The sequence below is a fragment of the Trachurus japonicus genome, chromosome 19 (genome assembly GCF_045865225.1).
Source record: "Trachurus japonicus isolate A0001 chromosome 19, Traja_1.0".
Lineage (NCBI taxonomy): Eukaryota > Metazoa > Chordata > Actinopteri > Carangiformes > Carangidae > Trachurus > Trachurus japonicus.
Window position 1 is genome coordinate 12,009,748 of NC_140925.1, and position 27,639 is coordinate 12,037,386.

Genomic DNA, 27,639 nt, shown 5'->3' on the forward strand with positions numbered 1-27,639 from the left:
TTTATTCCATGTGTCAATCTGGAGTCATACAAAAGACAAGACAGTTACTATACAATGAGAGCAGTTGTTGCCTTTCAGACGACTCATCAATTGTTTTCATGGTCTTTTTGCGCTTCTGTGGCTAATTCGCTCCCCGATGTGTTTGACGAGCCCGATCTGTCAACATTAGGATTCAATAACCGACCGTCCCATCATTTTCACCACCAGTCAGTCAGGTTTTTAAATACTTTTGTTGAACTAGCGGCTCTATTATTTACAGTTATTATCTATTTTAATTTGATTTCCACTGTTGTATTTACTGCAACAATAAAGTTTATTGTGTAGCCTAAGTGTGAAACTTCCCAGTCCGTGCATCTCTGTCACAGATCTTAAATAATCACACAAACAATAAGTCATTTGTAAGTTGATATACAAACAAAGCATACCAAACATCTACATCATCATCATGGCCTCAAAGCTCAAACTAAACATCTCAAATGTTGTCTGTTATTCCACATACGCAACTTCTCATTCATCACTGTGACCTTAAATAAACAACATTTTTGTCATCTCGAATGCAAAGGAGCAAAGGGGAAGAACTCCAGACAAGACTCAGACACCTGACTCACCACTGCCAATTTTTTTTTTCAGCTGAGCACCTCAGAGCTTCCAGGAGAAATTTCTTTCCACAATTTGCATAAAGTTAATTAAAAAATGTTCAACTTTTAAAACAACTTTATTTTTGTATTCCCAAGTTGTCTCCTAGTCCCAGTATGTCCCCCGTCTGCTTTCCACCATTAGTCCTCCACAACCACAGAGCTGTGTTACTAATGTGAAGCAAAACTTGTTTTCACCTGCTCCAGCATCATTTAAGCACATGTGACTTTTCATCACACACTCAGAATAAGAAATAGTCCCTTAACAGTTCATTAAAACATGTAGCCACTGCTGTCATGTGGGGTGCCAGTAAAAGAGAGGCTGAAAAGCACCATGTGGCGTCCAAACACACACACACACAGGCTTTGGACTGACTTTTAAAAGGTGGCATACTGTATAGTCAGAAGTGAGGTTTCCATGTCTTAATTCATTATAAAGCAGGATGGTGTTCTGTATTAATCCTACCAATACGAATTACTTTACTTTATTACTAATACTGTCATAGTACCGATGTGTGGAAGCCATCAGCAGTCTTAAAGAGGAACAATTTTTACCTTAACTCTGCCACATTTTTACCTTAATTAAAGGGCTTCAGGGTAATAGTGACGGTTGAAAAAAAACTAACTTGTAACCTGTTCCAGGGAGAATGGAGGCTCTCTAGCACTGCGACACAAACATGCCCCGTAACCCGTAATCTCTTGTTTTTGACAGATACAACTACACAAATATACACATGGTAACATTGTATATGATAAATAACGTTATCCACCGCTCCATGAATTGATTTCTCACCGGCTTCGTTGAAAACAAATGCACATGGCCGAGAGGAGGGTTAGGAGAAGAGACCAAACTTATACTTCCCCTTTAAAACAAGACATCTAGACTTCTATAACTTTGTGATGTCACAAGGAGGGAAAGCCAATCAGAAAAGAGCAAAAAGGGCCTCCTGTGTTTTTAATGGACGCACTGATCTGCCATTGCTAGAGCTCCAGAGAGAAACCTGAGAGGAGATTTCAACACTGAGAAAGTTTTTGGCTCTTAAAACTACTAATACATCTTCTTATGGATCTCAACTTCAACTTCAAATAAAAACACCATAAACATGTAAAATATGAGACCGCAAATCCATGTGCGCTCTGCCTCCAACAACCTACTTATATCCTAAGAAACCTAAAAATTCACCAACCGTTTTATCACAGCAAGCCAAAATAGAGCAGGCGCCCAGCAGGTGTCCGTGTGCTTTAAGTGGCAGGTACAGGTTTGAATGACAAAGTGTCTCTGAATTAACACAGTGAGCTTTTTTTTTTTTTTTTGCCAAACAAACACAACGTGCCATCTGTTGGTGCACATTGGAAAAAAAACAATGAGAAATCTGCAGATGCTTTGCAGCCACTCAGCTATTTTGAGCACTAGTTTGATCTTATTCAGCGTTGATCGAGATGAATGAATCGTTTAGGGCAAATGCAGTCTGAAAGCTGCTCTGGCAAAAAGGGGCTGGAGCCTTCAAAGCGTTGAGAATGGGATATGGTTAAGAGAGCTGGTTTAAAGCGTGGCATAAGATTAGCCTCTTTCTTAAAATCCGTCTCATTACAGCAGTTATATCTCGTAAAAAAGAGAGAGAGAGCGAGAGAGGACGCCGGGAATATTACAGCAACTAACATGGTCACAGAGCCTGGAGGATCCCAGACATCTGCAGCCAGAGGAGGCGTAAAGACTGTGACTGACCAGAGGAGGAACAGATTAAAGGAAGAGTATGAATCCCTTTTTTTTATAGAACTTGTTTCCAATGGTGTCAATGTGTGTGTGTGTGTGTGTTATCTTATGTGCATTAATACAGACAATTTCCCCAGCCAACCTCTGTGTCATTAGCTCTCATTACCGCCGAGTCCATGTTAAAAATGTATGCTTCGGGGCCTCCTGCGTCTTGTTGGCTAAATGAAAAGGAAACATATTATAGTTTCCTTGGAAGTGGCATTAACACTCTGTGGGGTTTTCAGCTGGATATCAATTAGAGGCTCATTAGGCATTTAGACATGGCGGTCCCTCTGGCTTCCTGTCGCCCACTGTGAAACCGGCTGACCCCTTTACCTTGAGGGAGGGCTGGCACTCTCAGGCTTTTTAGCACTGGGAGAACAGCTGTCAAGCAATTGCGTCAGATCAGGCAATGTAACCTTCAAATCTTAGATCTTCAAAGAACACATTGTTTGGAAATATCCACATAGATTTTTTTTTTTCATTTAAAGGTACCATGGGAACGAAAGAGTAAGAAAGTTCTCAGAAAAAAACCAATATCACACTGTAAAGATGCTCCGCTACAAGAAAAAGCTGTAATTTCAGACCTTTATTTTTAGATAACTGTCCCATTGTAACATTGTATACTACATTGTTGGGTTGTAATTATTGCTATTACTAATCTGTGTGTAACTGAAGCTGCCAGATAAATACAGCGGAGTGAAAAGTGCATTTACTTCCACAATGCAGCAGCACGGAAGTATAAAGTGGCACAAAATGGAATTACTTGACTAAATGTATTGTGTTACTCTGCAGCACTGGATGAATTAAGAGCTTAGTTGGTCTTTTATGCTTTCCAGCTTGAAGGGTGTGTTGCAGAGAAATGCATTTGGCTGCATGTTTGCGTATGGTATTTACTCACCCAGCCTCATGCAGCTCCTCTTTTATTCCTGCCCCTTGGTGTGCAGTTTGGGGCAGAGGTGGTAGGGAGTATTTTTAGACAGACTCAGAGGGGACTCTGTGTTCTGACTGCCAACACAATGAACTCTCATGCCTGAACAAGGACATATTTTCGGTGACTGGAGGCCAAGTAGACCAGACCACTCCCCTACCTTCAAAACAAGCCACTGTTGAAGAAGGCCACTCACTGGAATGAGCCCCGCTGCCGCCTTGTATGGGATCTGTCACCACGGCCATTTATCTTCTCATAACATAGGAAACTAGCTAATCCTTATACAAAAAGGGGTTTCAATGCATTTTGTTTGTCTCTGCATTAACACACATACGGTAACACAAAAACCCGGTGCCACCAAGGGTTAGAGAACTTAAAGCTACCCAACAGTCAAACTACAGTGGAGGCTTTTCTGCACAAACCCCATACAGCTGCAGGCACTGCGGTCAATAATCTGACATTTGGTTGAACCGAAAAAAAATGAAAGCATCTTTTTGATCTGCTTCGGCTTTCCCTTTTGAAATTTACAAGTGTGCGTGGCCTAAGTAAAACCATCTTGGCTCGAGCAAAACACAAAAGTGTGGCTGAAAGGAGCCTTAAAAATAGCTCGCATGCTGTGCCACGTAGCATTACACAGCTGCAGACTGACAGCACGCAGGGCAGGAGCCACTTCACTTAACTGTGACTTATTTAATCAGATTCTGTTGTTTGTGGAGGCTGCATTCACACAGTGGCAGTGTGAAACGTCACTTAGGTTCTCTTCTACCTATGAATCAATATAAATATAAATACGATTTTAAAATGTGTCCAAAAAATACTATTTTCAAATGACGTTTAAAGTGCAACTAGCAAATATTACACGTTTGGCTTGTTCGGCAGTAGGCCTGCATGATATCAGCAAAATGTCCGATGTGCGATGACACTGCAATGACGATATGATTTGTGATAAATAAGCAAATATTCAGGTGTGCAACACTGCCATTAACAAACTCCAAACATTATAAGTCGACTAAACATGCCGGTATTATGTCGATCGACGCCACAAGGACGCGTTTCAGGCGTGCCATTGTTGTTGTTACGTTACATTACGTCTAGCTGTGTGAGTCAGGTTACAGGTATGAGGACTATGAGTGTGAAGTCAGTGTGAAGGCATGGCGCCTGTAAATAAAACTTAAGGCCCTTACACCCACCCACCCACCTACACAACACCTACACAACACCATGACAACAATGTCAACAATCTGTGTCTCTCACCACCCTGTCTTGTTTGACAAGGGACACAAACATTACAAAGACAATAATTGGACAATGTGGGGCAAAGTGTTGATGAACAACTCCACTGTCAGGACAGTGATCGGACGGTGAGTTGCTGTGAGCTGCGGTGTTGAGTACAAGAAGGATAATCAACGAGTAGTTGTGTGTTGTACACCTGACGCAAAGCGAAACTTTGGTTTATAATTGTTGCGTTGCATATTCACATCACTGCTGATATGAATGGTCTTGATACGAAATATTTCACAGTATTTCGCATTTTCGTGTCTTATTCATCCTATTCAGCAGCTACACTCATTTGAACCTGCACACAGTTACACTAAACAGAAACATTTCCATGGCAAGGATGTGACGCCAAACCATGAGAAAATTCAAAAGTGGAATCGAGTTCAGCCACAGTGATGAGATAGTCACAGTCCTCCTCGGTCAGTTTCACATTTATTTACTTAGACCAAGGCCGAGCACAGAAATAAGGTTTTTCATATTACGTTTGGCAGCACAAGAGGAAGTGTGATATCAAAAAGCTTTTAATTTGTAGTGCATAAAGGTTTGAATGTCGACCCGTTTCGACTTGGACTGAAATTGGAGCTGAAAGCATCACATTTGAAAAGATGGACCTTCACAAGGCACTTTTATTCAATGAAATCACCCAAATCAACTTTTTTAAATGGCTTCTGATTCATTTTCGACACGACGATGACGATCATTCTCACCAGATGTGGACCTGTGCAGCTGGAATGAAAACATGGAGACTTGTCTGACTGTCTATGGTGGTGCCAAATGACGCGATAAGATTAGTCGGGAATATCTCAAACAAGATGAAACGATAAAACCGGAGAATTCCTCGCCGACAGTGACGACCGATAACAAACTAATGTCGTCAGCTCAGAGGAATGTGTGAATAAAGCTGTGAATATTTTTTTTAAAACAATCAGAATAAGCTGCCCCGATTCAGCTCAGCTCTGCACCACGACCACGCTGTAAACCGGCCTCTCGCTGGATATTATCTCGCTCCTCATGGGAAGATGCAAGGTCACACACACACACACACACACACACACGCTTTGGAGTATAAAAGCAGTAGCTGACAAAACAAGCTGTGGAGTGGATGGCGTGGTTTGTCAGCCATAACAAACATGTTTGCAACTCAAGATGGCTCAGGTTGCATCTGCGTCCTCCTCTCCACACACCCCTTCCTCCTTAATCACGGGCGTTTAACACAAAGGCGATCATTGACAACAGTGTGGGCTCAGACTCAAAACAACGCTACTTTTCATTTAAAAAATCCCTTTTCTTCCACACTCCTACGCTCGTCGTCACACCCTGTTTTAGCGCACAAAGCCAACGGAGGCTGCTGGATTAAACAACAACGTGTCCACTATGTTCTGCAGACACAGAAATGCCTGGCAAATTATAATGAAGTGAACCCATTAAGGGGCGCTTCGCTTCAGAGGCCCTATATATCTCCCACTGCTAACTGAGCGCCACACACACACACAGAGATGAACAGTGGAGCTATTTAGATATGACAGAGCCGTAGTGTTTCATTGACAACTTCACAGCAGCCCACAGATCACGTTACAAAGCCTTGGCAGCGGTGGCGTCGATGTACAGGCATTAAGTAGGTGGCACGGTGGTAACCCCCTATTTATCTTACGCTGAACCTTTTATAGCTCGCTGTTGAAAGGCGCAGCTTTCACTGCGGATGGCAAAGTCGTCCGATAATCTGCTAATACTGACACCAGATGTGACTGAGGAGAACAGAGGAGGAGGAGGAGGATGAGCACAGAAGTGATGATGATGATGATGATGCTGCACAGGAGACATCAGGAAGTATCTAGTGGGTGTACCAGTGAATATTTTCACCATCACATTGCAAAAAATAAAGGCTGTACAGAAGCGTATTGCATTCACTTAAGTCATTTGTTTTTTGGTTTGTTTTTCGGGGTAATTATTTCAGTTTTTCTGAGTAATTTTTTCTGTTTTTCTGACAAGTTTTATCGTGGATTTTTTTTTCCTCCTGTTTTTCGGGGTAATTTTTTTCTGACTTACAGAGATTTCAAAATCCCGCGAGAAGCTCCCACCTGCAAGTAACGTTTAACCACTGCAGTCAAGCCTCCACTTCATCACGGATCTATTAAATCTTAGATCCATGAGATACATCCATGGATATGCTCCAAAATACAGTCAAGCTATCACCGGCATTGTAGCTTTTCAAAGGAATCCCCCACTCATTTTTCTTATTTTCACTGTTCCCAGTAAATTCAGATTTATATTGAAAGGAAACTACCTGTTATTACAGAACACTACCTCAGAGAGTGTCACTCAGACAATATCAGAGCAGTTTGATGTAGCACCTTTATTTTGAAATCAGTCCTTATGTTACTTGCAGGTGGGAGCTTCTCACGGGATTTTGAAATCTCAATAGCTAAGTCAGAAAAAAATTACCCCGAAAAACAGAAAATAAATTACTCAGAAAAACAGGGGGGAAAATTTGTCAGAAAAACAGAAAAAAATATTCAAAAAAACTAACTAAAAAAATAAATTACCCAGAAAAACTGGATTTTTAAAAAATTATTATTCAAGTGAATGCAATACGCTTCCGTAAGGCTGTGCTTGTATCATTGCTGTTGTTGAGATGCAGCCTTCAAACCTGATGAATACTCTGCCATTTAGTAGGAGCCCCAGGAGGGGTTCACGTGCACCCCCCTTATTTTTTTTTCTAGTCTGGATTTTTTGCATCCTTGGAACCTCTAAAATAGAGATTTGGGTGATCCCCGGAACAAAACCTGTCCAAAATGTGTTTTTTGCAATGTTTTAGTACCCCTATGATACCTGTGGAATTGTTGCCAGGAATGCCAGTCAGACTGTCTTTCAAAGACTGTAGCACGCTCAAATTTCGAGCGAGCCCAAAGATAGAGATATCAATGTATTTGGGACAACCTCAGGTTTCCAGTGTGACCAAGTTTGTTAAGCTACCTTGTCAGAAAGGGAGCTAAAAACCTAATGATTTAAAGTCAGATGAAAATTTTGTGAGGGAAAAACAGCCATCTACATGTTTTCAAATGGTCCCTTGACCTGTCACCTAGATGTATGTGAATGGAAATGGGTTATATGGGTACCCACAGGCCTCCCCTATCCAGACATACCTAATTTGTGTGAATCTAATGCAGTTTTGGGGGAGAACCATGCAGTAATTTGCATGCAGTAGCCTACAAATATGTCATTTCCGCCTATATACAAAATGGTGTATTTGACTATTTCTGCACAATCAATTGTGATTTTAGTCTATAAAGTAGTGTATTGGCACAAATGGTGCTTATTGCTTATCATGAGCAATAATTCAATCACTCTTTGAAATGAACATTGGAGGATTTATTCACGTGTGCTAAACAGTAATTTCACCAAATGTAGCCATTTAGTAACTATGTATGAAATGCAATAACTTATGGTCATAGGAGCAAGAAATATTGCAAACATTAACTACTGTAGGAACCAGGGACATGTCCCCTATAGAATTCCTCTAGATGAAGCTTGATTTCAGTAGTTATCTTCATCATCATAAATTTTTGCTTCAATGGTCTCATCTTGCTCTTCTTCCTCTTCTTCACTATCTGCCTCCTGTGTGAGTATGTCAACCAGAGATGGAGGCATTATGGGTCTAGCAGTCCACACTACTCCACAGTACTCCATAGTACTCCACAGTACTCCATCTTCATTCTTCTCTCATCCCTGGTGAAAATCATTTTGTAATATATGTTCTTGTTATACATAAAAAAGCAAACACAGTTAACAATATAATATTATTTACCAGATGTAGGTCATTTAGGCTGCTCAGAGATGGGCGTAGCTGCCTGTTTGTAACCTGCCACTCCAAAAGAAAGTTAATGCAGTGCATGTGAAGATGATACACAAGATGGTCAGAGAGGATGAGTCCCTCTCAGCTAAGTCTGAAGTGGACCTTAGACACCTCCCACCATCACAATGCTGTCACCATCCACCACAGTGCTGTCTCTCCACCCACATTGATCGCTGCAACCATAGAGTTGCAGGTTACAAGCGGGCAGCTACCTTTGACGGCTGGACCGATAATGCCTCCATCTCTGGTTGACATATTCACACAGGAGGCAGATAGCGAAGAAGAGGAAGAACAACAAGATGAGACCATTGAAGCAGAGACTTTTGATGATAAAGAGGAATACTAAAATCAAGCTTCCTCTGCAAGAGGAATTATGTATGGGACATGTCCGTGGTTCCTACAGTAGTTTATGTTTGCAATTTTTCTTCCTCCTATACCATTAGTTATTGCATTTCATACATGAGCTCTTGAGGATATTATTGTGTTAAGTTACTGTGTGTTTAGAGTAATGACTGTTCAGGGGAAGGAACTGTTCATGATTTGTCCTGGACCTGATGGACCTGTACCTGCTCCCAGAGGGCAGCATGCTGAACAGGTGATGGTTTGGATGGGAGTGATCACTGAGAATTGCTGTAGCTCTGGAGAGGCAACAGAGCTAGCAATATAGTCCAGGGCGGGAGGTGGACAGCTGATCACTTCTTCTGCAGACCTTATCACTCTCTGCAGTCTCTTCCTGTCAGTCACAGTGCAGCCAGCATACCATACAGATGGCATGGCATACACCAGCAAACTCTCAATTGAGATGAGAAGGTCTTCCTGCAGTTTGTTCCATCTCAAGACCCTCGGAGGGGGAGACGTTGCTGGGCTTTCTGGACAAGGACAGTTATGTCAGCTGACCACGATAGATCCTCTGAGATATGGATCCCTACAAACTTAAAGGTGGAAACCCTTTCCGCAAGGTCAGGAGGGGGGGGGGGGGTCAGTCTTGTGCCTCCAAAAGTCAGGATGGAAGAGCTCTTGTCACCAACTTTAACAGACTGTGGATGGTTAGAAAGAAAATTCTTAATCCAAGCACAGGTGGTAGGAGGGAGGTTTCGTGTGACCAGCTTGTCTGGTATGATGGTATTGAATGCTGAGCTGTAGTCGAAAAGCATCCTAACTTTCCCTGAAAATTGAGTAAGTGTGGAGGATGCCACCCTATTCCAGCTGAGATGAAGATGTGCTTTCGTGGTTGCCATGCTAGTGGAGTAAAGGTTAAAGGCCTGGAAGTGGAGATGAAATGGGTCCTTTCTGCCGTCAATTATCAAGGGAAATGTCAACTCCCTGCCCATCAAGAGTGATGAGCCGGAGATATTGGACTCAGAAAGTAGATTGTTTCAAAATCATAACAATTGTGTACATCCCACCAACGGCTGCTGCTCAAGTTCAATGCAAAGTTTTCCATGCAGTCGTTGCTAGGATACAGGCCAAACATCCTGAGGCACTGACCTCAATGACGTTTCCCTGAAGTTCCACACTGAAGATGGAGGAGGCCATTCTGAATAACTTGGATCATCCTCTTCATGACACCTTGATGGACCAGGAAAGCAGTGGTGGTGGACGGCTCCTCTGTCTTCACTGCAGGACGAAGAAAGCCATCAGGCTGAAGGTAGCTACAAAGAGTCTTCTCTTCTGCAAATTGTCAGAAGACTCTTCTGCGAATGGTCAATCACAGACAAATTAATTTGTAAAGTAATTTGTATTCGTATTTGTAACAGAAGTCCAAGGATGTTCCAGGTAGCGTCCTCGGTGGACCTGCTTGTCTTGTTGGCAAACTGATGGGAAGCGGTCCTTGATGTGCCTTAGGACCAGCCTCTCAAAGCACTTGGTGACCACGGGTGTTAGGGTGATGGGTCTGAAGTCAATGAGGCCGCTGATGGTGGTGGATTTGGGAACAGGGATTATGGTGGCTGATTTCAGGCAGTGAGGGACAGTGGCTTATGTCAGCGAGAGGTTGAATATTTTTGTAAATACAGTAGACAGCTGATCAGCACACACTTAAAATACTTTGCCAGGAACTCCGTCAGGATCAGCAGCTGTCTTCTGATTCACTGACTTAAACACACTTGTGAACCTGATGTTCTTTGAGGGAGAGTGTGTCCGTGGATATGCTCAGAGGAAACTATGGGCAGCGGTGTGTGGGAGGCTGGAATGCTTTGGGTTTCTCAAAGCGGGTAAAGAAGTGGTTTAGCTCCTCTGTTAAAATGACCTTACAGACCCAGCCATGTTTCCCTGATAATATGTATTTTAGGCCTTCCCACACTTGCCTAGGGTTGTTGTTTAACATGTAATCCCAACTTGTTCTTATCGACTTTATTGCTCAAGACAAGCAATAAGCACCATTTGTGCCAATACACTACTTAATGGACTAAAATCACAATTGAATAGGCTGACTGGATGCACAAGCATCTCAGCTATCCAGTCATACCCAATTCATGCAATTCTGTGACTGTTTATGAACCCCCAGTGTGCAGAAATAGTCAAATACACCATTTTGTATATAGGCGAAAATGACATATTTGTAGGCTACTGCATGCAAATTACTGCATGGTTCTCCCCCAAAACGGCATTAGATTCACACAAATTAGGTATGTCTGGATAGGGGAGGCCTGTGGGTACCCATATAACCCATTTCCATTCACATACATCTAGGTGACAGGTCAAGGGACCATTTGAAAACATGTAGATGGCTGTTTTTCCCTCACAAAATTTTCATCTGACTTTAAATCATTAGGTTTTTAGCTCCCTTTCTGACAAGGTAGCTTAACAAACTTGGTCACACTGGAAACCTGAGGTTGTCCCGAATACATTGATATCTCTATCTTTGGGCTCGCTCGAAATTTGAGCGTGCTACAGTCTTTGAAAGACAGTCTGACTGGCATTCCTGGCAACAATTCCACAGGTATCATAGGGGTACTAAAACATTGCAAAAAACACATTTTGGACAGGTTTTGTTCCGGGGATCACCCAAATCTCTATTTTAGAGGTTCCAAGGATGCAAAAAATCCAGACTAGAAAAAAAAATAAGGGGGGTGCACGTGGACCCCTCCTGGGGCTCCTACTAATTCATCTACCATCAGCAGCTGGGGTCGGCTCCAGCAGCGGGCTAATAGGCTAACAGGGATCTTTGGCTCCCAGGAGGGAAAGTTTGAGTGGCAGACTGATTGGATACAGCCGCGTAGCCAATCTTTGTTATCTAACAGCCCTCGCCATCTTGGCAGAATCAGGTAATGCCATGTAATTTAAGAGGTGGCACACAAGGAAATAACGCGTGTAACACTTCTGCTCGTCTACAGAGAAGTGATTAACTTGATTTCATTAACGCTGCAATGCAGCAAACAGAGTCTCCGGTCACGGCAGCAGTAACTGCCAATATGAAATAAATCTGTGCAAAACTGTGGGGAAACTGGAAATGACTTCCCACACACGTCCCCGGTCAGAACAAGCCTCTGTTCTCAGGCCCCGTTCACACACAAAAAACAAAAAAACACATCAGTTTGAACGTGCTGTTGCATGTCAGCATCTTTCAGTTTTTTTGTTTTTTTTTAAAAAGAACATTTTCTACATTCACACTGAGATGCCAAAACAACAGAGCGCCACTTAAATTTCCTCTGCAGGGCATTCACAGGCCACTTGAGCCGGCAGCTGTACTCCATTTACACCAAGTGGCTTTCCACTGTTTTCAAAGCCTTGTTTATTGTTGGTTGCTCAGAACGCAGCGGTGCCAGCGACTCACTTCTGATTATATGACGATGAATATGATTATCGCTAGTTCTGTTCATTCCGATGTTTGGCTTGCACAGGTAGATTTTTGCACGTGGCACAACGGACTGTGAAACACAAAAGGTTATCTGACCATTATTTATTTTGCATGCTGCAGAAAACAGAGGCAGGTTTTAATCTGGAAGTTGCAGCAGTATATTACACACACACACACCCTTTCATCTCTCCTGATTTGAAACAGCAGATCTTATAACACACACCTTCTCTTCTGGGACATATAGAGTTGCTGCTGTAATGATCTGTAAGCAACGGCTCGTGGCAACTGAACACATGCTTCTGCCAGATATACAAATCACAACGCCGTGTAGTAGACAGACTAAAATATGAAGTACAAAAAAACCTAAACCTCAAGTTATAATAAATTGATGCACTGCTCCCATTTATTGTTATGAAGCTGTAACTAGGCCTGCATATCACAATAGTCCCCCTTGTTCATAGCAGAGGGAACAACTACAGCACTTTGATCCTGTGCTGTATTTTTAGCCGAGCTGCTGGAGTCTTGTTTAAGGTGTATATCCGACTCCTTTGAAGAAAAACAGGCAACAACATGTACGAGAAACACACAACAGCCTCACCAGCAGCTTTCTTCGAATCCGTTCAGTTCTGGATCACAGACCATACAAAATTGCACACGTTCAAAAAAAAAAAAAAAAAAAACTTGCAGCACTGTTGTCGTTGAGAGGACTCTTCTCTGCGATAACGACCCCACAGACAGAAATGTGAAGTGCCCTCTTTGACAAATAATATACCCCAGAACAAGCTCATGCAGCTGTCTGAAGGGGCGGCTGATTCCTAACACAAACTTCCAAGACCTCCACGTGGTCAACGAGTCAAAAATGAAGCCGTGGCAGCCTCGGTGAATGTGACCGACTCCCCGACTGCCAAGGAGACAAAAGGGTAAAAAGCTGGAAACAAAGCTGAGGGAAAAATAAAATAAAGTGAAATAAAATGGGGCTGGCTTGCCTCGGAGTCCGCTCGCTAACAAGAAAGAACGAGGCGCTAAGAAGGCGCCTTTTCCGCATCATTATTACATAATCAAAGAGCCACACCGAAGATGAGGGACATGCCTGGGGAGAATCCGTACCTCATTAAAAGAGTTCAGTGCACCGTTTCTTCCAAATGAGCCAATTTCCGCTATGAAGATGTGTCTTATATCAGTGCACCTGTGTTTTACTATACTGCCACTCATTAGCTCTGCACAAAGTCCACCATGCCTTGCATTTCTAATGCGGCGGCCGGCCTCGCCTCCTCCAGGGGCTTCAACTGACTTATGGGCAAAGACGGAAATAAATCACGACCAAAATATCAATTGTAATTCCCGCTACGCTGCATTTTTTTCTAAACTGATGATCATGCTGTTCATACGACAGTACACACATACACAGAACACTCATGTGTACGCAAAACTGAAAAGCCTAGCGTTTTTTGTTTTTTTCCAGTAGGCTTTCCTGCTTTTCTTGATTGAAACAGCATAAAGGAGAGCCATTTGCCTCGGCGCTCGGGGGAAATGAATCAAAACATCCCTGAGGATGACACCTTTATTCCCGGTGCAGGAAACACAGCTCACATTTTCAGAGCTGATAAGATTCAGAGAGCGACAACCCCCGTGCCGTCTGGCTGCAGGCTATGGGATGCAGCGGCAAAAGAGTCGTTTTAGCTCATTAAAAAAAACAAAAACCAGACCTATTCATATCTGGAGGAGCAGTAGTCAACACTCTTGTGCAGTTAAGAGTCTCTTAATGAACTGCGACCACTTTAAAAGGACACAAAGTGCAGCGTCAGCTATAGTATATATGGTAACTTACAAGTATAAGTTGTATGAAAGCGTCTATAAACAACAGCTGGTGACTCTTCAAAGGAAAACTGAGGAGTTTAAACGTGATTACACTCACACAAGATTAAGCAATGACATTTTCTGACAAAGTGCTGTAATTTACTTCAATTTGTCCCAGCATGCCCCAGCCTCTGCTGACTTTAACAGCCATTTTACACATTTCCAAAGAAAAATGACCCCTCAGTAGGACTGAGTAAGAATGTACTTGAATATTTTAGCTGTGAGGTTAAGTTGAAAAACTCTCCACATCTTAACATCTGTCAAAACTGACTCGGTGGCTGCGTTACATGATAAACTGACAATTTAGTGTCTTCAACAACAGATCGTCCCTTTACCAACAGGTCCTCCAAGTGAAACAACTAAAAGACAATGTTTTTCTTTGGCTGATGAAACCTCTGTTGATAAATATGTTTAATGATGTGGTTTGGTTATGTTTACAGGAAGGGGTTTGGTTTGGGTTAAAGGCGGAACGATGTAAGTCTGATCGCTTTTTCACTGTTTTGCTTCCCTTCATCCTCACGAGAAGGCAAATCAAGCTTGTGACATCACAAAGTTACAGAAGTCTAGATGTCTCGTTTCAAAGGGGAACTATGCAAGTTTGGTCTCTTCTCCTAACCTTCCTCTCGGCCATGTGCATTTGTTTTCAACGAAGCTGATGAGAAATCAATCCATGGAGCGTTGAATAACATTATTTATCATATACGATGTTACAATGTGTATATGTGCGGTTTTATCTGTCAAAAACAAGCAATTAGAGATTACGGGGCGTGTTTGTGTCGTGGTGCTGCAGACGAGACAACATGGGACACCGGGTCGGAGGCTCTGATCTTGAGAGGTTGGTTTTCAGCCGAGAGACGCTAGGTGGAAGGCAGAGAGCCTCCATTCTCCCCGAAACAAGTCATCTAACCATCACAATTACTTCGAAGCTGCCTAATTAAGGTAAAAAAATATTGCTTAGTTCCTCTTTAAAATACATATTTGGATTAGGGGTTAATCTTGGTTTTGTTTAAAATGACTAGTTGTTAAGGTTGGAGGACCTTTGAGTGGAAGGTTTTGGCAATAACACTGAGTGATGGTAGGAAGTTTCAGATCTCACTTTGGATGTTCGGGGATGAGCACAAGGCCCCCAGTTCCACTAAACTGCCACTTGTCCTACAGAAATACAGTAGTCTCTGCGATAAAAATAAAACATCTGCTCAACAGATCTCCACTTGCAAAGGAAAAATGTACCAATCAACAATATGGACCTGAATGCTAAATGTCACAGGTTGCTGCTTATAACGAGCTTTAGTGGCTCAGGGGGAATATCTGTGTTAAAGATCGGCCGCTGAGACGCAAACTGAGATTTTATGTGCTGAGTAAACTGAATTTCTGAGCATTCAACTCACTCAGGGCTGCATAATTTATCATATAATAACTGCGATAACGATTTTGCTCTCAACAGTGAATTGCATTTGATCTGGCACAGACCGACTACTTTTCAGAGTCCGTTTTGCATTCAGAGATTTCAGGCACTTCTTATTTACGCCGTCGATTTCTAAAGCGCAGCAGTGTGAGCCCGAGGGCTGCTTCCTGTCAAACTTAAGTTCCTGAGAAATCCTTTGCTCATTTTGCTGCAGCAGAATCTTTTTTATTTTAACCTTCGGCCTGTCAGTGAGCGTGACCAGGCTGGACTGTGTTTGGCTCGGGCTCTGGAAAACAAGGCTTTGCCACTACCCCCCCTAGTGCAGACAGAAAGAGAGAGAGGGAGAGAGAGAGAGAAAGAGAGATAAGCAGTGAAAGACAAAAAAGTTTGGGGCTGGTCGACTAAACAAGAAAAACATCATGATCTCATAATGGAAAAACCTCCACACTGTGAACTCACAGATGTGTGTCAGGACTGGGGGTAGCAGCAGGAGAGAAGCAAAAACTAGCGCATGTCATTGATGTGATGAGAGAAAGCTTTGAGGATGACTTGTCTTTTATCTACGCCGAGCCGAGCTGACAACCAAGAACTGGAATAAAGAAGAAAAAAAAGAAAGAAAGAAGAAGTACAGCGAGACAGCAGGCATCTCCAGCCTCATACAAAAACCATGAGGACTGGAGCTCAAATCTTTACCAGTCTGCAGACCTATTTTTCTGATAAATGCTTCATCACAGCAGTTCTCTGCAAGCCACCGAGGCAAAGCCCGTGATTGTAAATGTGTGTTTGTGTAAACTATGCCCCAAAAATGACATTTTCCTCAGCGACAGCATTTTCTTTTGTTTCGTTTTTTTGCTATTTTACAAAACGAATAAACCACGTCAAATCCTAACCATATAACTGACTAACATCCTCCATCTTTTCACATCTTATAACGTACACACGGTGATCATCATAGGGAAATAAGCGTTTTCCCTCGCAAACAACAGGCATTACACAGATTAACAGCCTTTGTTGAAACATACTATTACCACATAAGTCCCTGTCGAGAAGGACCAGATGTCAGATAATAGGCTGTGCGGAGTGAGGTAGGTGTTGGCCTCGAGCCATTCAAACAAGTAAGAACAGCTTCTTCCATATAAACCTCTTCGCTTTATGGACAGTTTGTTGTCTGGGTGGCCAACAGCCACCACCTCACTTTGTATATGTATGATGAATACAGGTTAGAGGAAGTCTTCCATATGTGCAGTGTACACTCATCACCATGCAAGGTGTAGAAAGAAAGAAGTGCACAGTATCCATTAGATGCAGCAAAGCCTGTTTTGTTTTTAAATCCAGCCTGTCTTGGTGTTTGAAAGATCAGATGTGTGTGACTGTCACCAATAATCAATATAATGTTATGCAAGAGAAGCAAACATGTTGCAGTCTGGTGACAAAAACCTGCCTGTTACTGTGGACAAAGGAGCAGCTAAGTCTATCTCATTAAACACGACTGGGGGGTGTTTATTGGCTTAGCTGGCTGGCTGGGCTTTGCCTGGGAGCAGCAGCAAGATATAGGTATTATAGGTTATAGATTGGCTGCTGCTGTTGCTGCTGCTGCTGCTGCTGCAGGAGCCCGACACCACTGATGTCTACTGTTTTATTTAAGGTGTGATCAAATAAACTTTAACATGGAAAAGAAAAGGACACAGCAGAAGTTGCAGTTCAAAGGAAGGACACATTACCTTTCCTAGACTTGAACCTTTGTTTTTCTGCTCAGCTCCGGCATCACAGTCGTGCCTCCTCCTCTGTTGCTGCTGTTTCTGTTGCTACTGCTGCTGCTGTTGCTGCTGCTGCTCCGGTACCGTGACTGCTGCAGCGCTCCGTGCGGCTCCTCAACCCAGATCAGCCCACCGCCGGTCTGCACGCGCCCAATCCGTCCGAAATAGCTCGAGCTGGAGCGACTGACTCTGAAAATAACTGCTGCTGCTGCTGCTGCTGCTGCTGCTGCTGCACCCGGTGGCCGAGGAGGAGGAGGAGGAGGTGGTGGAGGTGGTGGAGGAGGAGGAGGCGGCTGCACTCAGTCCAAACAACGCAGGAGGAGACAGAGACACAGTCACAGGAGGAGCGACACCCATGGGTGTACGCGGTGCAAGCTCGCTCTGCAGCAGGTAGCAGCAGCTCGCGGACTGACAGCCACTTCTCGCCCCCCGCTGTACGTGCCGAGCGTCGGGGCCATACACGGCGCACGCGTGTATGTGTGTGAGAAAGAGAGGGAGTGTGTGCGTGTGCGTGTGCGTGCGTGCGTGTGTGTATGTATGTGTGTGTATGTGTGTGTGTGGTGCAGTCAGAGTCAGAGCCAGTCGGTGCCCAGTGCCACGCAGCGCTGCAACATGGAGCGCTGACCTGCTGCCTCCTGCTGCCGATCACTGGATCAAGTCGCTCACTGCGATCAACTATATCACTTCCGGTGGCTATTTCTGTTTTTCAAAATAAAATAGGAAAAAAAAAAACCTTAACGCACTTGCAGCGTTGTGCAAAGCGTGAAAAATTAAGCAAAAAGCTAAATTTAAAACCACACCTTAAAAATGCATCAAAATCTCGAAAAAAATAAATAAATAAATGTCACGTCAGTCCCGCCTTTGTGGCTTATTTCCGGTATTAATCGGGGGTTTGTTTTCTCTCTGAACGGCTTGACACACTGCTGAAAATCCCATGCGACCAGACGGAGCTCATACACACACACACACACACACACATATATCTATACACACACAGTGGTGGAGGGGGGGCAGGTCTAATGAATTATTTATGATGGAAGGATGAACTAATACCTAAATCATTCATAATTATTCAAGAGAAACAAGGTCGATGCCAATCAAACTTCAATTCCTCTCCCCCTGCAGACCACTGCATTTGCCATTTGAGATGATAGATGGAGAGGAGGGGTTGGCCCGTGTCAGACATTTATCCTGACCTCTTCCTCAATCAGTCAATAAAATTACAGGCCTATCAACTGGAATTACAATCAGGGATGCTGCTGCTGCTGCTGCTGCTGCTGCTGTATGGAGGGGGGGGGATTAATTTACCGGTAGACCAAAGTGCTTGATTGTGACACAGGCGGCTACAAATGGCCTTAAGATGACTGGGGCCTGAACCTTGAAGGCCTCACGGTATCAAATGCATCATAATTAAACAAACACACATTGTTTGAGCAAAAAAGGGAGGGTGGGAGAATACTGTTTTGTGAATAATGTGTGTTAGTTTAAGAAAGTCTTTATTTACAGCCTCATTTAGTGCTAATTCAGACTGATTATTAGGTGAATGATAATCTACTTATTGGGCATTGGCTGTAATCTACTTATTCTCTTATTGTGGTTGTTTAATTCGTAACCAGTAGGTATTAAGATGTGAACTTAGGAGGTGGGACACAGTGGAGCTACACCTATAAGCAAAACACTCGCCTTTCATCAGGATACAATGAATAAACACCTGTAGGATCAACCACCGTCTACAGAATCAACATTATGTGTGACCTTTGTCCTTTCTGGTGCGAACTCCACAGGGTTTGTTTGGTTTTGCTTGGTAACTGTAATATAAGATTATGGTTATCTCTACTTCCCTGTTCCCCTGTCATTGTATAAAGATTAATCTTTATACAATATGTGATCTGTGCTCTTAAAAAAGAAATATGGTGCACACTGTGTTATATAAAAAAACAGATAAAACAGAATAGATGTAATCCTGTACTCCTGGGTGACACATGCCAGAAAGACATGCCAACATCATAACATGTCAGCTTGTAAGCAATGAACCTAAATATATCCTTCGGTTGGCAGACGTAACAAACCAGCCAAAGGGCATATTTGTACTTTAAAAGGTCCCTTCTCTGCAAATGGTAATTAGAAATACCTCAGGGAGACCCTGGAAACTGGCACTGACTGGTGCTGGATTTCTTCACGTGTGTGTGTGGGCATGTGTGCCGGTGGTGGTGGTGGTGAGCGTGATGGAAGAAGAAGCGGGGGCTGCATTTAGCCGAGTGGTAAACACCTCGCCTCCCACCTCTGGAAACAACATATGCTCCTTGTGGCATTGAATCAAATCCCGTCACAGCTTCCCCCGTCTCTCCCTCCCTCTCTTTCTCTCTCTCTGCCTCTGAATATGAAGAATGAAAACAGTAAAGGTGAGTGTGAACTCGGAGATGTGAGATTAATGGAGGCTCACACGAGATCAGCAGAGTCGTGAGGGAGCCATGAGAAGTAAGATAGCGAGTCAATGGAGGCTCAGCTCTGGATCATCTACACTCACATCATGTTATATTAATATGAGACTCAAAGATCACAGGGTCTGTGTTTTGTGTGTGTGAGGTCCACACATACATTTGTGCAGCTGAAAAATTTGAGATTTTCTATCATACTTTTTGTTTTTAATGGCCCCATGTCAATCTCTTATGTATATAAAATGTGAAAAGTTGCCCATAATGACTGAAAATAGTATATTAAGTCTGAGACTGAAGCATTATGTTCCTGTTCTTGTTCTTTTTTCATCTGTTAATTTATACAAATGATAAATAAAAAGTGGAAATAGATAGTTTCTGGGTGTAAAAATACAAAGTGTTTCCTCTGATAACAACTTCTGAAGAAGTCACAGGATGTAACATGACCTTGGGCTCTGCTGCCACCACACACGGTTAATACACCTGACAGTGGAAACAGGTGTTACGCCTCACTACAGACTTGTTTTCTCCAAGATTATTTTCACACCTGATGATATCTGAGCCTGCAGATGTTCCACTACACCAACACAGCACCATCTGTTACCTCACAGTCACACCAAATGTGCTCAGGGTGCAAAAGGAAACTGCCAGCTTTGGACCGTCAGGTGAAGAAAGTTGCACTTTCATAGTTCTGCAGAAAGCGTTGTCACATACTTCCACACACTAAAAACTCCTGGGTTAAAAAGGGACCAACTACTTTCTGGGTTATGTCAACCCAGTAATATGGGTTATTCTTTTTGACCCAATTTTGGGTTAAAATCCCCAGAGCAGGGTTCAATCCTTCAACGTGCTCTACACTATGAGCCACTGCAACTTCAATGCTGACCTCAGGTTACTATTCACTTTACCTTATTTCAGTTAATAAAACTTTGTCTATCATCAGACAAAGCTGTTACGGTGCTGCTCCGTGTCTCCACGGTCTGGACTGATCACTGGAGACTCTAAAGGCAAAAGTCCTCCTGTAACACTCTTGAATGAACCTCAGATTCAGGAGCAGAAGAATGAACCAACAGTAAGCAAAGATAACTCCTTTACTACTGCAGACCAAGTCATACACTGGTAGGCAGGCAGGGAAGGCAGTCAAATCCAGTTAGGGGAAAAACACAAAAAATAATGCCCAAGAATACAGGCAAAGTAAAAAACCAGGCAGGCAAACACTAGTCGTGTGATCGTTCATACTATAAATGTGTTTATAACCCAGAAAATGGGTTACTCTTTGAAAAATAACCCATCATTTTAACCCAACACAAGCAACACAGAAATTGGGTTAAATAAATAACCCAGGAGTTTTTAGTGTGCACTGTATCGCTGCTTAGCCTTAGTTTGTTTTTAGTCAGATCACCAAAAAAGAAGGCCCCTGAAGGCAACAACACAGCAACAAGAACTCACAATATGTGGGATTTGAAAAGACAGCAGCTGTGGAATAAAATCACAGCAGCGTTTAACCCTCGTTGCATCATAGCAACACCCTTACACCCATCTCAGGAAACACATTGGCTTTCCAAGACGGTCTTCTAGAGACTCCAAAACCTCTTTGCTCACCACCTGCAGTCGGTCTCCCTGTGGCTTTGGGAAAAGTGCTTCGTCTGAGCCAGGGAGCTCGAGGAACAAAGGCTCGGTGTCCTGCCCTCGAGCTATCTCCAGTCGAACCAGGAGCATGACTGCAGAGCTGGCAGGGACTTCAAAGAGTCCCCACGGAGGAAAGCCCCCCCTCTTCACTGGCATCCCAGAGTAAGTTTTCTGGGATACGTTTTGCACTGCAGGTTAATGCAGGATGCAACTGGCCAGTACTCTCACTACCTGCACATTTCTTCATATTCAACTGTTATTTGATATTGGTTGTGTTTTTGTTTCGAGCCAACACCTTTGGGTTCTTTCTGAACTCAGATTTTCTCCTTCTCCTTTTTTTTCAGAGGCAACAAAGTACTCCCTGCACAGAGTCATAACATAACAAGCCTGAATCTGAGCATGTTGAAGACAAACTAGTATTAAAGTAGATCCACCCATGGCGGACACAAGCAAACACATTCAAAGCCAAGATATCCTGAAGAGTAAGAACAAGATGAAACACCTTCTTTCTTTCTTTTTTTCCAACAAAACAAACAGAGAGGAGATCATTTGACTCGAGTGTCCCTCCGGTGCTGAGACCTCTGGATGACTTCCTGGGAGGCACCACTACTGTTCCACATCTTCCTACATCTGATACGCTGTCGAGCAAGTCTGACGAGAAGCAGGAGGAAGAGGAGGAGGAGGAGGAGGAGGAGGAAGATGACTCATGAGCTGACTGGCAGCGCACAAATACAGAGAGAGATTTGATCACTTTTCCAAGGGACAAGTCCCTCCACATAGAGCTCAACCTCCACACAGTGCTGCTACAACCGACACGGCCTGCTTCATCCGTTCACTGTTAAATACATTAACACTTGTCAGGTGGAGAACCTGTTGGCAGTGATGAATACAGACGAGGAATCCTAATCACTTTGATGAAAAGAAAAGAAAAGGAAAGAAATTAAAACATATTACGACAGAAAGCTATAAACAGGAATGATCATTTGGGATTTGACTACAATTTTAAAGGGATAGTTCAACATTTTGGCAAATTGGCCCATTGCCATAATCCCTATAGTTTTAGCAGTAGGTTCGTTACCTTTAATTGTCAGTGCAAGCTATTTTTAGAACGATGGAGCAGAGCCGTGAGCTGCTCAGAGCTACGCTACAGAGGCTAATGGGATTTCTTGGTTTCCCTCATCAAACTCATCAAATACACAATCCAGGAACTCTAAAACGCTCTGGTGGACAAGTTGTGACCTGCACATTCACCACACTATGAGATAATAACGGAACATTACGAGACAGTTGTTTTAGAGGTAAATTTATGCAAAACCGCTGATATGCGTTCCTGTCGGGCGACAGTTTTTCGGCAAGCAGTCTCTGCATTGCAGCGACAATTAAAAGTAACAAACCTTTAAGTTTGAATTAATGAATGCATTATTGAATGTTGATTGATTCTTGATTGATGCCTGACTCTAACAATTTGTGCACAAGATCGAATAAACTACAACTACTGTACAGTACCACACCTGCAATATTCAGCCCAATGTTTTTTTCCAATGGGGATGTTTCATTTTGTTTAGAATGGGCATGAAATTTGGAAAATGGAAATCTTTATTCTTTCCTCAGATAGATTCAGTCGTAATGAGGCTGAGACTCCACCGAGAGGAGGAACCTCTCATCAGTCCTGTTGTTTTTTTCTTCAGAGCCAGGTGAAACTAAACACTAGTATAAAAATAAATAAACCACAGTGCATCTCATTTGAGCAAATGGATCAATGTGGCATGAGAAATAAAAGAGCAGCGGGAATATAGAGTATATTGATGTTTAATGCAATATTAATTACATTTTCCAAGTAGCAAATGTTAATTGCTAGAATAACTGTAATCAATATTAACTTGGCCTCGCAGAATGTAGAATCAAATTGATCTAGACATGCCACCAATGAGGGTTTTTCCACTTTTGCTTTTGCCAAACATCAGATCAGGTGCATGGGATATGTTTCGAACCAACATCTGCATCTACAAAACAACCCCCACCATAAAATGTGACATTTTAACGAGGGTGTTCAGTGGATCAGAGTTATCAAGACTCAAACTGATGTTACAGGGAAACTGGATCCAACAATATTTTCCAGTGTCACAAGAGCAAAGTCGCAGATACTCTTCCTGGATATTGCTGTGATATGGCTCAGTTCTCCCACAATCTGCCGTGCATGAAAAGACAGTAAGTCTAAATTAATAACAGCAGTTAGCAAAGGAATATAAAAGTTTGTGGATTTTCTACAATTTTAGACAAATGTGTTCACAGGTGTGATCAGTGTTTCACCTGTTGCCATTTTCTGACATTGAGGATGAACGCAGCGACAGCGATGACACCGACACCGAGGAGCATGCAGTCTTCAGTTACTGTCACAAAATTCTCTCTGTTTTGTAAACAGGGTTGTTGCAGTGAATATTGGACTCATAGTCAACCAGGTGGCCAGAAACACAACTTTCAAATCAAATGAATGAAAATGCTGCTCCATCCATGTCTGCTGGATTGTGTAAATAATATGCAACTCACGGCTTGTTTCTGCTGCCGCCAAGTGGTCAAAAAAAGTAGCTGTGCTGAGTCACAATTAACTTTTTGGCTTGTGTTTTGCAAGGCGACAAGGCATGAAAAACATGATAGCACAAGACAGAGTTTGAAACCAAAACAACACTGACAGTCCTCAGCTGCTCACAGTCTAGTGAGCTGCCAATCAAGCAGCTTCTCCACTCTACCATGACAGTAACCACCTGTCCCAAAACATCAGAAAAATGGGACTTGAAGGTAAATGTAATATAAAATGCAATACCTCTGTTCTGTGGACGGGCTGACACTCTGAACGGTTGTCTTTAACAGGGCGTTGTAGATGTCCGTCCTCTGCAGGCTGACAAACTGCAGAACATGCTGGCACAAGGAATGGAGGTGTTCAACAGGGCTGGATGGCTCATTATGGCCTAAAAACAAAAAACAGAAGATTTCATCACCACAAATCAGTGCAGCATCTAAACACCGTAGATATGAATGTCTTCACAGCAGGGTTATTAAAACTAAGACAAAAGCTAAAACTAGCAGTGAAAAAATAATTTAGTAAACTGAAATAAAAATAAAAATGACAAATTTTCCAAAAACAAGAACTAAATAAAAACTACAATGAACAATGCAAAGCTAACTAAAACTAAACTGAATGTCAGATAACATCAGCTTCGTTTTAGTTTTCTTAGAGATGTCTAAAGTTGCAGGAAGAAAACGCCACAGCTCAATATGGGACCACTTTGAGTATGACCCACAGGTAGAAAACAGTGAATGTAACGTGATGAGGACTGAAGGGATGCAACTAAAAGGGAAAAAGTTCATCTTCAGAGGCTTTCTCCTAAAACCTGAAAAACTAAGACTAAATAAAAACTAGTCAATTCCTCAAAAATAAAAGCTAAACTAAAACTGCTTAATCACTTGTTGAACTAACTAAAACTAAACCGAAATAAAAAAGCAAACTGAAAAACTAAATAAAAATAAAAACTAATGAAAATTTTAAAACCATAATAACTTTGCTTCACATAGTCATGTCACTTCATATTGTCCAAATTTCTTTTACATCCTAACACTTGACTCTTTGTTTCTGATCTTACCCAGCACCTCCAGCAGTATTTCTACATACGTCAGAGGATTTGGAGGATTCAGGTGGAATTCAAGTCCTTTTAAGATCATCAGCTCTGATTTGAGGAGAGTCTGCTTGGAAACATTGTGGCCGACCGAACGGAGAAACTGCACAGCGGTGTTGTTGTCGATTATCTAAAAAAATAGTTTGAAATAAATACCTGAGATTATCTTATTCTTTAATAACAGGGAATTAAGGCGGACGGCTCAGAACTCACGTGACTGTGCAAAGACAGTTTGCTGGCAAGCTGCACACATGAGAAGATGATGAGCTGGAATTTTCCCTTGATCTTGTCGAAAACAGCGTCTTCATAACTTTTCGGCTCATCGGCAGCTGCGCCCTGGGGTGTAGGTGTGGTGAGCAAATCGGTGAGGTGCTTGACCATGAACCTGAGGGAGATAATTACTAACATAGAGGCATGTCTAATCCAGTAATGTACAAGGCGTGAGAAGGAGAGGCAAATATGCTGCTGCTGCTCCTCATTACCTCTGGAGTAATTCAATGGCATGGTATCCAACCAGTGGTTCCAGTTCCAGCTCTTTGACTATCATGAAGATGCAGTCTGAGTAACAGCAGAGAGAGAGAGTGAAAGCATGAGCAAAGCATGTTAGGAAAGAGTTGAGCCGATACAATACATTAGCTGAAAGGAATCTGTAAGGCAATATCATACATGCAATAAAACGGAGGCAGTAAAAGTGTTCGGGAAATCCTATGTTAAAGGAAGATGTATGGAGAGATTTCATGAAAAGAGATCAATAAATGAAATGTGAGCCAGTATTCACTGTCATTTATGAGCTCTCTACAGTCATCCTAACTGAACATGTTGGAAATGAAAAACTATAAATATCTTGCATTATTTCTCAGGCACACACCATTCTCATGATGATGATGATGTTATAGAATAACACATACCGGTAGGTCCAGATGGTCCAGTAAAGTAAATCTAAAAAATGTATCATTAAAAGGTGAATAAATGTTCATTTTAAATCCAGCTTTATCCTTATTTTGCGTGAAATAACAGCTACAGTGAGAGCCATGTACGTAAAACACTGAATCACAACCACGCTGCTGGTTTCACACAGCAACACCACCCACCACCAGCACAACACTGGCAGACTGGCTGGTTTTTCCTCTGTCCAGTCAGTCGGAAAGAAGCAGCCTGAAGTATTTATTTGGAAACCCCCCTCCTCTTCCACCACCCCACTCACCCCATGCTGTGAGACTGGCAGCAGCAACACTGTGGGGAAGCATGTTAAAGAGACAGGTACAACTTGTCAAAGAGTAAATTGTATTTTAGGTGTTATGCAAACTACATAGAGACATATGGATGTTCATTAGCAGCTATTAAAACGGCTTTCCATCTGTTCCTCTGCGACTGACAGAGGTCTGTCTGACGAGGTGCCGGCAGCTGGGAGACTCCCGGAGCTTGTATGGAGATTTTGGCCTCTATAATGACAGGGCTCACAACAATCCCAGGTGTATATATAAAAGACTGCAGAGTGATGACAGGGTAGAGCGAAGCTTAGAGGGCTGCTCAGTGTTAGAGAAAAAATATTAAAACAGCTGCTGAAAGAAAAGCAGCATCAAAACAGAGGTCCAATGATAACATAGTGTAAATGTAATGTTGACAGATAATATAATTTTCTCTCAGTACATCAGAATGACAAAGAAAAAAATGTAGATATAAACGTCACAATTAGTTCAGTAGCCTACATGTCTTGCTTCTTGTTTTATTGTGAAACACTCACATCTTTTGATCAGTTTAACTTCCTGTCCCTGTGATCATCCACAACTGTCTCTAATCAGTTTACCTGTCCCTGCTGTTCCCTGTCAGTCCAACCAATTAATAATTGATAATACGGACAGATGTGTTGTGTGCCTTTCCAAATCATGTCCAATCAAGTTATTGGTTTAGTCTACCACAGGTGAGTCCAATCAGTGGTGTAGAAAGATGCTCATGAGGAATGGAAAACACCTGCTTTAGTTCAGTTCAAGTTTAAGTTGTTGTTGTTGCCTTTTTCCATTTGGATGTTTCAAAGATATTGGTTTGTAAACAGTGTAGCTTTAAATTTTAATACCAGTAGCCTCTTTTTTTTTTTTTTTTGAAAAACCTAAAAAAGAAAAAAAAAAAAGTAATAGGCCTATTTCAAAATTGTGTTGTTCCGCCATAAATAGCCGCATAATAAATAAATAAATAAATAAAATAAAAATAACCGTTGGATTTAAAGGTAACATTAACTGTCGTCTTTAAACGTTTAAAATGTCTGAATGTTGAAAATACTTACCAACGACTCTTTTATCTTTGAAGACCCCGCTACATGTCGATAAACTGTTGAGGTTATCAACGTTTCTTTTGCTGAGATTAGTCAGAAAATCTCTGAGAAGGTCAGAAGATACTTCTCCAAACTTGAAACTATGACGAGGAAGGCTAAAAGATCTTTCCGCCATATTTAGAATCACTAACGGTCAGTTTATTAATGCAAAAACGTTACTTTTACAAATAGACACGCATATATCGAATAATCTGTTCGTTTTTGTCAAGAAATAATCGAAAAAAGTTTGAAACCAAAAAGTTTGAAGTTTATGTTTTCCACAAGATGGCGGTGTAGTCCCGAGGTTTGCTGTTCCGACGTCTTCTTT

The 27,639-nt window shown here is 42.3% G+C and overlaps 2 protein-coding genes across 10 annotated transcripts in view; both read right to left on the bottom strand.

The window, feature by feature from the left end:
• The window catches only part of tanc2b (tetratricopeptide repeat, ankyrin repeat and coiled-coil containing 2b), a 164,101-nt gene extending 146,198 nt beyond the window's left edge, over positions 1-17,903 (bottom strand). For all 7 annotated transcript variants that reach the window (XM_085761405.1, XM_085761409.1, XM_085761407.1 and 4 more), the window contains exon 1: positions 17,233-17,903. The gene's annotated coding sequence lies outside the window, so the exon portion shown is untranslated. The remainder of the gene's footprint in view (positions 1-17,232) is intronic.
• Positions 17,904-21,826: 3,923 nt separating this feature from the next.
• Positions 21,827-27,585, bottom strand: cntd1 (cyclin N-terminal domain containing 1). Of its 3 annotated transcripts, none has more exons than XM_085761426.1 (7): positions 27,285-27,585; positions 25,486-25,561; positions 25,217-25,388; positions 24,971-25,133; positions 24,154-24,298; positions 23,643-23,739; positions 21,827-21,983 (listed from the first exon to the last, which is right to left on the bottom strand). In XM_085761426.1, exons 1-7 carry the CDS (start codon positions 27,445-27,447, stop codon positions 21,957-21,959), a joined length of 843 nt encoding a protein of 280 aa, XP_085617552.1. In that variant the 5' UTR covers positions 27,448-27,585; the 3' UTR covers positions 21,827-21,956. The 3 variants fall into 3 exon arrangements, with proteins under 3 accessions (XP_085617552.1, XP_085617553.1, XP_085617551.1); XM_085761425.1 differs by lacking the exon at positions 21,827-21,983 and adding an exon at positions 23,260-23,520; XM_085761427.1 differs by lacking the exon at positions 23,643-23,739.
• Positions 27,586-27,639: the final 54 nt, after the last annotated feature.